Genomic DNA, 14080 nt, shown 5'->3' with positions numbered 1-14080 from the left:
GCGGCTTTGTGGAGTTGTAACGAAACGCGCTCATTCATAAACAGCGACACCACGTGGAGTGAAGTGGGCACCGCGCACGTGGCCGCTGGGATCCGTCCACACTCCACGCGAGACATCTTACATGCCGGTGTTTATCATTCTTCGGCCAAAGGGAAAACCCCCATCGGAGGATTGGATGTCTTTCCAATTCGCCACAATTCTCCCCAAAATCTTGCGATGTAATAATGATCCACTTGGTGGCTGTGCACGAGCTAATTCCATCGCTCCATCTCCTCCAAGGTCGTTTGCTCTCTCACGCGCTCTCGTTCCTTGGTCGTCATTGCGAGATGAATCTTGACCATCTGCCCATCGTATCTAGCGACACAGCCCAAGTTATCTATGTTCTGAACAGTTATACTTGCTGTGCTTAACCTGCTTGCCTTCTAATCCATGCGCTGGGTTGTATGTTAACGTAATCACAAGCACGAATCATGTTTCTTTGCACGCTTTGGTGAGTTTTTTGTTGGATTCTCTTCGTGAGTGACGATTTTTACGATCCATGTCATAGCTGTATGGTACCACATCACTCGGGACATGTACATGTACAACACATGTTGATTACAACACACAGCGACACCACGTGGAGTGATCCGTGCACGCACCACATTCGCAATGTTCGTTAACCCGACTTACAGAACGTACAAATAACACAACACTCACCGTGCATATGCAACGTGTGTACGTACACATTTACAGCACTTAGAATCGTGTATAGCCGTAAAACAAACACGTATACAACATACACAATGCAATGATGCCACGTGGATTGGTGTGTACCTACAAAGTGAACAACAACACAAGCCACACATGCACAAAACCCAGTAAATATGCCTCCTTTTGCTGGCCCAACGTTGGGTATGGGTTCGAATCGTTGGACAAACGCTGGTCCCAACGTCCCAGATGTCCTGGGTCGTTCTCACACACGGTCAGCAAGCACCACGTGGAATGTCGCGAGTAGGTAACCCTTCGCTAACATCATGCTTAGAACACACAAAGAACACAACATGCACAGCGACCACATAGCATGACTGAATTTGTTTTGTCATCTGCTGTGACAATAGTATTATTCGATATACAGCATTTAATTGGCTCTAAAGCCCAACTCAAAAACCTTCAGTTTCAAACAACACAAGGAAGGACATTCTGTGATTGATGAGAAACTCAACAGACAGAAATGTGAACGAATTGTAACAAATCCCACCTCTCACAAGCTACATCACTAACCATACAATAATGTAAAGTACAATGTATAGATTTTTTTTGGGTTAGATCGCGTAAATATATAAATGTGTCGTTAAACCCAACACCACCCGACACAGCCAATTAAACAGAACGTGGCCAATTCGGTATTAGTACAGCACACCGGTGTGTTGGAGAGCAAAGCCACAAACATTTACAATCTGAGCACGACGTTTCGCCAGTAATTGAAACGAGCTGCATCAGGCGACAGCCAGATGCGTGGAGAAATCCTCCTCCTGTTTCGTTCCTTTCTCCACAAATGTGGCTGTCGCCTAAATCACTGCAAGACCCCGGGGGAATATCCTCTCTGCTTGTGTCCTCGATAAAAATAAAATGTAAAATACATTTTAAAGATATAAGTCACGTAGATAGAAAATAAAAATAAAATAGAAATAAAAATAATAAATTTGAATGAATTTTTTATTTAAAAAAATATATTCTATTTTCTAATAAAAATAAAATAGAAATTTTAATAATATTTTTTTAATCTATTTATCATTTATTTTAATTTTCTATCTACGTGACTTTACCGAAAGAACCAAGATTAACTCATTCCTGCGGAGGGAGCTGGTAGGAACGTTGGGTTGCTCGGTCAATGGCCAGGGTCAACGGCGGCGTGGTGTATTCCGCAAATATGCCCGACTGTGAGGGCGGGCACAAGCCGGCGTGAGTAGGTTAAACGTTGAGTTTTATAAGGGCACCACGGGGTGACCAGCCTCTCCACACCCAGCCCCACCCCTCCCACCCCCCACCCAGCGCCACCCTCCCTCCCCGCCCAGCCCCACCCCTCCCACCCCCCACCCAGCCCCACCCTCCCCACCCAGCCCTTCCGCCCCCCACCCTCCCCACCCAGCCCCACCCAGCTCCTCCCCACCCTCCCAACCCAGCCCCTCCCCACCCTCCCAACCCAGCCCCTCCCCACCCAGCCCCACTCTCCCCACCCAGCCCCACCCTCCCCACCCAGCCCCTCCCCTCCCCACCCAGCCCCTCCCCACCCTGCCCCTCCCCACCCTCCCCACCCTCTCCACTCAGCCCCTCCCCACCCTCCCCACTCAGCCCCTCCCCACCCAGCCCCTCCTCACCCTCCCCACCCAGCCCCACTCTTCCCACCCAGCCCCTCCCCACCCTCCCAACCCAGCCCCACTCTCCCCACCCAGCCCCTCCACACCCTCCCACCTACCCACCCCACCCAGCCCCTCTCCAACATCCCAGCCCCTCCCCACTCTCCCCACCCAGCCCCCCACCCTCCCAACCCAGCCCCACTCTCCCCACCCTCCCCACCCAGCCCCTCCCCACCCTCCACTCCCCACCCAGCCCCTCCTCACCCAGCCCCTCCCCACCCAGCCCCTCCCCACCCTGCCCCTCCCCACCCAGCCCCTCCCTGCACGACTGACGGACACAACAATCCCCCTGTGGGCTGGTGTAACCAGGAGGTTCCTACCAACAAAGTCAATTCCTGCAGCCACGAAAGTTTCGAGTCAAAAATTTGCCCTCGACGAGTGTCCACGATGGCGCCCTCTGGTGGCCGCCAGAGCGACGGCGGCGGCGGCGGCATTGTCGTCGTTCTCGAGCGGATCCGAGAGCGGACGACGCAGAGGAGCCGAGGGAGGGAGCAGCAGGGCGGCCTCCATCCTGCTGCTTGCTGCTGCTGCTGCCCCCCCTCTCCACTACGACTCGAGGTAAACACGACGAAGTGTCGTCGCTTGTGCCGTGGGGAGCGGTGGCGCAGCGGTTAGGGCGCGCTCCCCCCACCCACCACTCCCAACACGACCACGAACCCAGCCGACTCGAGTTCGATTGCACCCGCACCAAGGCCCCCCCCCTTCTCCCTCTACACACACACAGATCGACTCGGCTCGGTGTGTAAGCAACACATCGACACTCGAGGGAGACAAAGGCGGCCGGGCGTGGTGGCTTGGCCACCCACCCACCGCCCGCTCGTGTGCCGTGCCGGCCTTCATGGGTGCTCGCTATAACAGTCTGTCAAAGTTTAATGGGGGTGGTGGTGGGGGGGTTGTTGTTGTTGTTGTGTTGCGTTCAGCCCTAACACAGAAGCAGTGGAGATGATGGGGTGAGAGGTGGGTGGGGGGGGGCTCTGGTAGCGATGGGTGGCGCGGCGGTTAGCGCACTGAGACGCCGTCAACTCGAGCTGCTGCGCGAACAAGAACGTCGGTGGCGATCGACATCTGTGAATTCCCGGGTGCCGTTAGCTGTCTCAGTCAACACAACCCGCGGTGACCAGCGAGGTGAAGTATGGTCAAAGCTGCGTGGGGGGCCTCTTCACTATTCGGCAAGTGTATTGACAAAAATGTTGAATTTCGATTTAAAGCTTTCGTGACTGCAGAGATTCATCTTCTTGGTTGGTTCTTTCGGTAAAGTCACGTGACTTTACCGAAAGAACCAAGAAGACAAAAATGTTGTGATGATGATGATTGTTACTGGGGTACGCTTAGCCGGTGTGTGTGCTTCTAGCTCTGTGAATGTTGTGCGTGTGTGTGTGTCATCTCTGTGCTCTTATCTGCGGGGTTTTTGACGATTGCTTCCAACTTTGACTCAAACTCGAGAGGGGAGCAAAGCGACTCTGCGTGTGGTGGTGATGGCTGGGTTGTTGTATAATACAAACCTGTCAACCCCTTATCAGTGTCCTACCTCATTACAGACCAATTAAGACCTTGTCACCCCGTGCCCTTATACATCTCAAAGTTCATCCTATGAAGTCCCATCACAAGGGAGAAACACAAACGAATTGACAAAAAAAACCTGTTTTTTTGCCCCTATTGAAACGGCTGTGCGCCGTATGGCCATGAAAACTCAATTTCCCTGTACAAGAATGCGGGTAAACCTCATGAGTTGACAGGTATGGAAAGTATGTTTGACTCAGGTATACTGAATCATGTATTACCATAGAAGACTCTGTGGTAGTAAGGTGTGGGCAGAATACAGTTGTCCAGGTTATGTAATAGTGATAATACAGTACATGTAATATGCTTTTTTGTTCACCGATTTTTCAAGATTCGTTTTCAAGAGGGATGTTTGGACACATCCATTGGTGAGAGACTGCCCGCAGCTGATGATTGAGCAGCATCCAGAGAAAGCGTACGAGGAGGTAACGCTCACGCACCCGCACAGATCGATTCAACAATCCATCGATGTTCGTTATTGCCATCCCCTGGCCACCTTGCATGTGCATACGTGATGATACGATATCGTACGGTATCGTGTTTGTTTCTCGGCTGGGTGACAGCCGAGGAATAAACAGTTAGCACTTTACGCAACTCTGTTATTTAGTAATCTATTTGTTTTGTGGTTTGTTTACGATCTACCCGTAGTCACATCTATAAGGAGAGGCGGCCTCTCCCGATAAGTGATCGAATCACTTTATCCAACTAGGTTAAACGGCCTTTTATGTATGTCCTGAATGTTGACCTTCTTTCGCACCGTACTTCTCCAACCGTGCTAATCGGAGGTGTGCGGGGGAAGGGCAACAAACTGAACTGTCGATCCACTGCTGGATAATTAAGGCCCTCCCCACGCCTTCCCAGACTACCGTAATCACGCTTTGGGTAATTATTGATAGAAAGGTTTTAAAACGCAAAGGCTCTTTTGATCCTCGGTGTCCCTTGTACCATATAGTATAGGGGCCATCCATAAATGACGTCACGCACCTGGGGGGGGGGGGGTCAGACATTTGTGACGAGGGGGGGGGGGGGGATTTGAGAAATGTGACGTCACATCAAAATGCGCAACTTTAAATAAAGACACGTTCTCCTTAATTAAATAGACTTTTTAATAAATGTTTTCTCCTACAACATCAGAGTGCAGCGCCGCATTAAAATATGCACTACAATGACAATAGTTTAAAGCGATTTGAATCATGTTTTCTTTTTGGGGGGGGGGGGGGGGCAGAGCTTTGTGACGTCATATTTGATGGCGGGGGGGGGGGGGGTCTGACTTTTTGTGACGCCGTGTGACGAGGGGGGGGGTCAAAAATCGTCCAAAATCGCGTGACGTCATTTATGGACGGCCCCATATGCGATCTGATCCATGTGTTCCCCTTTTTGTCTCTCAGTGTTCAGTACTGTAATATGATTCAAATAAATGCACCTCTCCATGCTTCTTTGCACACTTTTCAACTTGTTCCATTTTCGTTGTCAATGCCCATGTGTCTGATGCTTGATGTTGTAGACGTTCGTAGACAGATGAAACATGTGATCGGCACATTGGCGTGTTGCTTTTAAAGTATATTCACACTAAAATGTATGTTCATCGAAAATGTTATACTTTTACATTTCACACCTGAATTCTTGAAATGTCTATTAATCATTTATTGTTATTTGTTAAATGTTCAATTTCACAATGATCGGTTAACTTATTCAGATGCTTTGACCGTTTAAATGATTTACATAGGTCCAAGCTTAGTAAACATGGAATGTTCGGAAAACGTTTGTCTAACGCTGCCAACGTTGCATGCTTACTGGGTGTCTCCCTTAAAAAGAAAACTTTTGATCTCACTGAAGTTTGTGCATCTTAACCAATCTCTAGGTCCGTGTTTAGTGGTGGTGGCGGCGGCGGCCTTAGGAGCCATGCTGCAGGAGCCTGGGACGCCAACTTTCCTGTGCTGGGAGGTGGTGGGCCCTGCAGAAGGGGACACGAGGCTACCCACTCATCGCAGCAAACATGCGTGCACCACCTGGAAGGGCCTACTCTACGTGCACGGGGGCAGGGATGCGCGCCACTCACTCGCAGACCTCTGGCAGTACGAGCCAGGTATTTGTGCTGTTATCGTGACCGCAGTTGCTCACTGAAAGCCTTATTGTTCCAATTCAAAACGTGGGAGGTACTGTATTTCGGAATCAGAATCTCTATTCATACTGGAGGAATCCGATGAGCTATAAAGCTCTTTTACACAGATGTCCAATAGTTTCACAGATGTCCAGTAGTATTGTACGCGGACAGGGGTAGCAACAATAGCAACTTGTTGAAGGAAGGCTGTACCTATGGGAAAAGACCTAGTGAGCACAGAAGTATAACACTGAAATGTGGAAGGATAAATGTGGACAAATAGGCATGATGCTACTGTGGTGTAATGGTTGGCACACTGGCCTTGCAATCCACATGTCGCTGTTTTGGCACTGCAGTGGAAACAAGAGTGCACATTTCCAAATCCCCCCCCCCCACCTCTGTCCACCCAGTACACTACAGTTCGTCGATTAGAAGGTTGCATGCAGTTGGGTAAAGTGTGGGTACTCACACCTCTTACAAAAAGTCCGGCCAGCAGGATAGAATATTCATATTCTTAGGTTTTTTCGGTAAAGTCACGTCGGTAAAAAACTTAAAATTAATCAAAGTAAAATCAACTTGATACAGCAATCGTGCTGTGACGGTTCCACCTGAAGACGGAAGCTTGTGTTGCCTCCGAAACGTCGTGATTTTTATTTTATTTTTTATTTTTACTTTTATTAATTTACATTTTTTACCTACGTGACTTTACCGAAAAAACCTAAGAATATTAATCCTTGCAGTCACGAAAGCTTCAAATCTAGAAAGGATAGAATAGGTCAGATAGGGATGTACAGAGCTTTCATGTGGAGACCTTTCCACCAATCGTGGCATGAGCAAGCAAATGCAGGGCTGCATCTGTATCTATTACTGTTTGATATTTTCGTTGGGCACATTGTGAGAGGACAGGGCTGTCTGCTCAAGTACTGGAAGGAAGAATGGATGGGAGAACACCGATTGGAGACAGACGAAAATCATTGCTAGTTGAGTAGAAATAGTTGAAACGTGGACATTAAAAGGAAAGGGTCAAATGTTATGGAATGGTAAAGTACAACATTTTTTGAGCCCCAAACCTGCCTTGAGGCCAAACATTATTGATTGAAGCAGAGGCTCTAGGTCTGTAATGGAAACCGCCAAAACGTCTGCAGACATCATGATTGCTAGGCATCCAGAGCACGTGTGTAGTCGTTGATTCTGAATGGTATTTTTCATCTTGTTCTCCTCTGTGACTGTTTCCCCCTGGTTGTTTTGCGTTTTGAGATGCAGGCTAAAGTAAGGGTGATAACTAAGAGCTGACAGGTTTCTTAAATTGAGAAGGGTTATATGAAATTGCAAGGAGAGCTGGAGGGAGTTGCAAAACTGAGCTATGTGAGGAAAGTAAGTGGAATGCCACGTCTTGCTGTGGAGCAGCTACCCACAGTACGGTTGACAGGAGTAATAGAAAATAATTCTGTACACTTGATTTGCATCTACACTCTTAACAGGTTTGTGCAGCAGACACTAACCATGAAAGAAAATTCCCCTGTGGAACATGATAAATTGGACTTCAACTCTAATTGAATTGAAAAACCTTTTGCCTCTGAAATAATACTTCGCTATTCAGAAACTGCAGTGATAAGCTTATGATGGTTGTGGTTAATATGTTTGGCATGTGTGTCTCGACTGACCTAGGTAAAAATACGTGGAAGAGGCTAGATGAACGTACGCAGGCATTTGCGGCACCGGCTTTGCATGATCACACGATGGTTGCAGCACAGGTAAGGTATCAGCACAGCCACATGGTCATATATACGGATGAAATTTGTTTACCAATTTGGCTCATTGCATCTGAGAAATACTATATCGCAAAACAAAAATGCTTGTCTTTTCACACAAATGCAAGCAGAGGTCATGCAGTGTTTATAACATTTTGCCTCTGGTCATATATTCAGATGCACTCGATTTGGTTGTGGTGGTGCATGCCTATAATTCAGTGCTTTGGAGGCAAGGGTCAGAGAAACAGAGAGATTTTGAAACTCCAAAACGCATTGGTCTTTGAGTTGGCCAGCAGATTGCGGTACAACAAATGGGTTCGTCAGCCATTGTGTGGACCTTTGAGACATTTTTTTAGATGCATATGCAATTTCTGAGTACTCTCGTATCCTTCCACATATAAAACACTACTTAAAATGGAAATGGAAAAACATCCCAATGCTGGGGCCTTGTGAAAAAGAGGTCTGAGATTCACTATTTTTTGGGGAAATATTTTTTATAAATATGCGTATATCGAAATTGCGTATGCAATTGCAAATTGCCCCTTCACGATTCAGTACATTGTCCCTAATCAATAAAAAAATATTTCTTTCAACATTGCAATGAATACAGCTTAACAGCTTGGAAGTAAATCAAAACATAAACATACGCATCCATAAAGATTGAATCTTACACAGTTCATACATCATGAGGCTCAGAAATTATATTAATAGATAAATCCCACTCATTGTATTACTTTACTACATTTATATTGCCACCTTGTACAAATGCTGAGCATTGCTATACGACTATAATGAATGATTTTCTCTAAATTACAGGGCCACCTTTACCTGTTTGGTGGATTGCTATGCGATACTGACCAAACGCCTCTGTGGGACTACAACATCAGTAAGTTTGATACATTTATCTCTTAAACAAATGCAAAACCAGTAAAATCTGCATTTTCTGAATATGCGACAACCATCACCATCTCAGGGCACTCTCAGATCACATGGCCATGTTTTCAGAAGGCGCTTTACATTACCCCATTTGGGCAGAGATTTTTTTTCACGAAAACATTTGTCCAAAGCTACTTGCATTTGTGCCATTTTATTTTGAAGCTCTATTCCGCAGGCTTATTATTTGTCTAAGCCTGAGGGTCTCTGCTATTATAAACATTTGGGCCACAACTGACATTAAGGGAAAATCACAGTTTTACAGTTATTGCCATTCATGTTAGAGAATTGTACTCAAAATATGTTTTGTTGTGTTCATATCTGCAGACGAGTGTTGTTGGGAAGAATTTAAAGGAACTGACTTGAAAGCTCAGGTAAGGGTAGTTAGTCTCTAGTCGATGCAGTCTCCTTTTTGGCCAGTGCAGGCATTCATACTTCACTGAACTTTTAATGTATTAGTTGTATACCAAACAAACGACCATTTCTTCTTTATACAACAAAGTCAGAAGCCATTTCAACAATGTGTCTCTTTTTAAATCCTTTATATTAAGTTCGCTTGCTTGCTTTCTTGCGTGCTTGCTTGCTTGCTTATGACCGTGCAAATCTTTCGGTCGTTTTTTTAACCCACTTCCCGTGATCCAATCGAGCTGACATTTTCCACACAGACTCGTTGTGCGTGACAATTAATTTTCGTGAATTTTTTTTTTCAAAATTTTACACTGTTTAGGGAATTTTTTTTCTATATTTAATTACCAATTTCTTAATGCTGGCAGACAATCATCTGACCCGTAGGTGGCAGCCATCTCACGCCAGAGGACGAGAGGACTCTAGCCGCCACGCATATAAAGGATTTATAGTGAAAAACTTTGTTTTTACGGGTTAATTTTTTATGTTTATATGTATGTTGAACTACCTGGGGGCAAACTGAAGCATTTGAAATATTTGAATGAGCACTAATACATACCATCACATTACAGTTGGACTATAATACAAATGTAATGGGTAGTATGAATGCAAAAATATGGGATCATTGGACCTGGAATGATGTGGACTTTAAATGTTCCATTTTGGTGACCGAATACAAAAACATCTCAAGATGCTTTACATTCTAGAGTTTAATAAAAAATTTCAACATTGTGTCTCAAAAAGAACGCGGATATACACAGTAGCTAGGGTGTAAGCATATATTATAAAACTATACATTTTGGTGTCATGTAATAAATATAAAAATTGTATTCATTAAGGCACTTTGGACAAATGTGGGGACAAATAAAACAAACACGAAATGGAGGTGATGCCCAGGGCCAATGAGCCCGGGACAGTCGCAACAGCCTCTCTTGATGTGTGGTGTATACACTGGTACGTGTGTGGCCTGTGCCCAAGCCGCGAGTCGTGCTGGCCACACCACCACCGCCAACGTATGCCATGCCGGCCATCCATAGTTGCTAGCTAAGAGCACTTGCCCCAAAAGTGTATGAGGCTTTTATCTTTGTGATTTAGGCAGCCCCGCAGAACCGGCGTGACCACACGGCGGTGGTTCACCGTGCAGGCATGTACGTTTACGGTGGACACCGTGACATGATGGGGCCGACAAGCGAGTTCTGGGAACTTGACTTGGGTAAGAGGCTTGAGAGAAACAGTGTTGTGCTTGCTCGACATGAAATACAATGCTCGTGTATCTATATTTAGCGAAGTAGTACTGCACGGTTGTCATCAGTGCATTCCATTACAGAATTCATTCACGTCACCGTAACGTGGCTTAAATTTTTTTTCCAGCCACAGCTGAGGAAAAAAATTCTCTATTTAATATTTTGCTTATACATTACAATATTTTGCATTCTGATATACTGTTCATAAACAACGTTAGGTAAAATAAGTGAAGCATTGTGCCTATGTGTAAGTAAAAATCAAGGGTACATATTTGCATTGGCCACATGTCTCTCATGTGTTGACCCCATGACGTCACGACTGGTTTTGGGCCTGTTAAATTGGCTTGGGCCAATAACACATTTCCTACTGTACAAATGAGTCGTGCTGCACCCGGGCCCAGGTTGATTTCCAAGCCGTGCCATTGACAGTGTACGCCACGAACGCATCGAGTCACGTGTAGATGATGTGATAATGCTATATTTAAGTGTACTGGACTGACGCCAGATGAAATGAATGCATTATCAGCCCAGCCCCGCGTAGTGCTCAGACCTTAGCCAGATTTAAATGTCTTGAGAGGCCAGCATATCATGGTTTAGTTTCGGCCCGGCATGGCCAATAGGCACTGGCAATCATCACCTGTACCGTGAAGGACTCACGCTTACTCGGCTCGGATGTGCCAGTGGAAAAGAGGCCCAGTATTGGATTGCCGTGGAAACTCAAGACTAACCCCTTTTCCAAATTGTTTGCAAATTGGGTCAGCTCACTTCCAAGTGGCCGTGGGAACATGGCATGCGATACTCAGATGTACAGGGCTGCCTGGGCATGATCGGTCGTGTGGGCACAGAGAGCCGTGTGTGGCGATGCCGCTCAACGGAAGAGGCGAAGGGCAATGGGGGCAGCCCTGGGCAGAGGTGCGCCCACTCGGCGACCTGCTGGCGCGACCGCATGTTCGTGTACGGCGGGCTCGAGCGCCTGCGTGTTCTTGACGACTTCTGGGCATGGGACTTCAGTGCAGAGTACTGGATGAGGCTGACGGCCAGGTACAGTGACTCTGTGAATCGAAACCCGTGTTTATGCATCGCACTAAATGAGCTAATGAATGTTCAGTGCGTTATATTAAAATATGTGAACAAGATTTTCACAGGAATTGTTTTTTCAAAGCATTCAATTCAATTATTTAAATGGATTCTTACATGCTTACAATACTTGCATCGAATCATGTGTGTGGTAATCATTCATGATATATATGCGACGTATACGGGAATTATACAACAATGTAACATTCATGAGAATAAAGTAAACAAAATAGTAAAAAAAGGTGAAATTAAAGTAATATAAAAAAGACAGTAAAAACTCCATTAACAAAAACAATGGATTGTCATCTTAAATTGTTAAATTAACTTGCTTGGCAGTGTGTCATTACATGCTTACCATGTGTACTTACTTATAAATGCTACCTATATGCCTGGGCTTCTCTGGATAATCCAACTTCCCTCCTAATATTAAATTATCCAACCAGTAATTGTCCAGACATTACAATGCAGAACTTTGCACCAAAAGTATTAAAAGTCAGTTATTTTACAATTTACAAATTATGTTGTTCATAATGTTATACTGCAAAATCAAGAATTTAATGCTTCTTTATGCAATTGTATCCCAAAGTCCATGCATGTGCGTGTACACGTGTCTATGTGTGTGGGTGAATCATGCACCAGGTCTGATCCAGGCCAGCTGCACCATCACGCAATGTGCATGATTGGTGGATGTGACGGCGGTGCGCTGTTCCTCTTTGGTGGTAAGAGCAACAGCCGTGTCATGGGCGATGCATGGCTCTACCGCTTCAAGCAGAGTGCCTGGAGAAAGGTGCGGACAACTCCCAATGAAGAGCTTCCTCCTAACATGGCCCAGCATGCTCTGGTGTCTTTCCTCGACCGAGATCCAAATGGCAACGGTTCAACCTGGAACATCTCTACCACGAGTTACGAGTGTCGGGCCTTCGATCCAGGGAGCGTGTGGGAGCACGGGTGGTTGGACCTGGCAGGAGCGTTTTCATTTGTGGACATGGCTGAGTGTGGAGGGCAACACGTTAAGAAATCCACAAACGGCTTACCGAGTAATGGCAGAGCCAAATCTGTCAGTTATCCCTTTCTTTATTACCCCCCAGAGTGGGATTCATCCGAAATCAACGATGGTGAACAGATGGATCCAAGAGGTGCCAAATGCTCGACTGCTTGCCAAAATATGCGACGTACTCTCTCTACATCAGAAGAAGATGGAATAAGTGTGCACTGCTCAGGGATATCATTGGGCAGTGAAAAGCAGCTCAAATCGCCAAAGACAGTCGGCGAGACCCTGTCTCTCCGGGACGGCAAAGGTGTGGGAACTTCGGCCCTTGGAAGTGAGGTTGGAGATCTCATAGGTGGGACTGTTCAGAAAATGGAGATGCTACTGATTGGGGGGATTCATGACACAGGGACTGTGAGCATCTCTGCCAAACCCATCTTCATGGGAAGATTTACAATATGCTAGTCCACTATGTTTTATTCCCAAGGCAAAATGTGTAGCATTTTATAACTATTAATCCTCACATTAAGCGGTTTACAGTTGAAAGTGCCACCGATATTATACAAATTCAGAATGGCTGCTAACATGAAAACTAATACTGATGTTTTAAAACTTATTTTTAAATATAAATATGGTATTAGCACTTCAAGGTTTCATATCTTAATAAAGCCATGCATATATGGGGCTTGACTTTATTTTTTGTTACAAAAAATATATTATTACTCTATGTTCTCTTTACCTATCGCAGTACTGTTGTATATATTGTATAATAAACGAAAAGCCATCCAGTTGGACATACAACTAAATGTATTTGTTCAATTGTAAACATTGCCTTGGGCTGCTTGGGCATGGTGGCGGATTGTCAAGAGAAATTACGTAAGCCGCGGTCGAGGGGTGGAGGGGCGGGGCTTAGGGGTGGAGGGGCGGGGCTTAGGGGTGGAGGGGCGGGGCTTAGGGGTGGAGGGGCGGGGTTTAGGGGTGGAGGGGCGGGGTTTAGGGGTGGAGGGGTGGGGCTTAGGGGTGGAGGGGCAGGGCTTAGGGGTGGAGGGGCGGGGTTTAGGGGTGGAGGGGCGGGGCTTAGGAGTGGAGGGGTGGGGCTTAGGTGCGGAGAGGTGGGGCTTAGGGGTGGAGGGGCGGGGCTTAGGGGTGGAGGGGCGGGGCTTAGGGGTGGAGGGGCGGGGCTTAGGGGTGGAGGGGCCGGGTTTAGGGGTGGAGGGGCGGGGCTTACGGGTGGAGTAAAGGGGCGGGGCTTAGATGTGGAGGGGCGGGGCTTAGACTCGGATGGGCGGGGTTTGTCCCGCGTCGCGTGGACTCCTTCGCGCATGCGCAGCGAGGCGTTTGTAAGCCCACGTCACGAGTGCGGCCCGGTGAGAAGAAGACGCGCAAGGGACTTGAAGCTCGACCCAGGTGAGACCCAGGTGAGGCGGCTACGGCGGCTACGGCGGACCCCGCACGCTGCTGCCCTCCTCAGGGCCAGGGGCTTGGTCAAGCGTTAGCGCCATGGCTAAAGAGGCTTTGTGTTCGAGTTAAAGACTTTGGGTTGGGTAAGGGTTCGGGTTAGGCCCAAGGATGTGACCGTATACGTGGTACACGGTACGTGTTGAAGGGTTTACGGAGTTCGT

At 46.8% G+C, this 14080-nt stretch overlaps 1 protein-coding gene across 3 annotated transcripts; it reads left to right on the top strand.

Annotated features, from left to right (window-relative positions):
- Window positions 1-2805: 2805 nt before the first annotated feature.
- Window positions 2806-13253, top strand: LOC133345953 (uncharacterized). 3 transcript variants are annotated; one of them, XM_061557103.1, is made up of 9 exons: window positions 2806-2957; window positions 4291-4384; window positions 5821-6045; window positions 7729-7814; window positions 8628-8697; window positions 9072-9118; window positions 10245-10362; window positions 11239-11434; window positions 12110-13253. In XM_061557103.1, exons 3-9 carry the CDS (start codon window positions 5862-5864, stop codon window positions 12921-12923), a joined length of 1515 nt encoding a protein of 504 aa, XP_061413087.1. In that variant the 5' UTR covers window positions 2806-2957; window positions 4291-4384; window positions 5821-5861; the 3' UTR covers window positions 12924-13253. The 3 variants fall into 3 exon arrangements, with proteins under 3 accessions (XP_061413087.1, XP_061413089.1, XP_061413088.1); XM_061557105.1 differs by lacking the exon at window positions 2806-2957 and adding an exon at window positions 3119-3137; XM_061557104.1 differs by lacking the exon at window positions 2806-2957 and adding an exon at window positions 3506-3524.
- Window positions 13254-14080: the final 827 nt, after the last annotated feature.

The sequence above is a fragment of the Lethenteron reissneri genome, chromosome 23 (assembly GCF_015708825.2).
Source record: "Lethenteron reissneri isolate LAM-NWPU_2019-01 chromosome 23, ASM1570882v1, whole genome shotgun sequence".
Classification (NCBI taxonomy): domain Eukaryota; kingdom Metazoa; phylum Chordata; class Hyperoartia; order Petromyzontiformes; family Petromyzontidae; genus Lethenteron; species Lethenteron reissneri.
Note: the sequence above shows the minus strand (reverse complement) of the source record. Positions and strands in the feature narration are given on the sequence as shown.

Coding starts and splice junctions, on each gene's coding strand:
- LOC133345953 (XM_061557103.1), top strand. CDS start 5,862: ATGCTGCAGGAGCCTGGGACGCCAACTTTCCTGTGCTGGGAGGTGGTG. Junction 8,698..9,071: donor TCTGTGGGACTACAACATCA/GTAAGTTTGATA, acceptor TCATATCTGCAG/ACGAGTGTTGTTGGGAAGAA. Junction 9,119..10,244: donor GAACTGACTTGAAAGCTCAG/GTAAGGGTAGTT, acceptor TTTGTGATTTAG/GCAGCCCCGCAGAACCGGCG.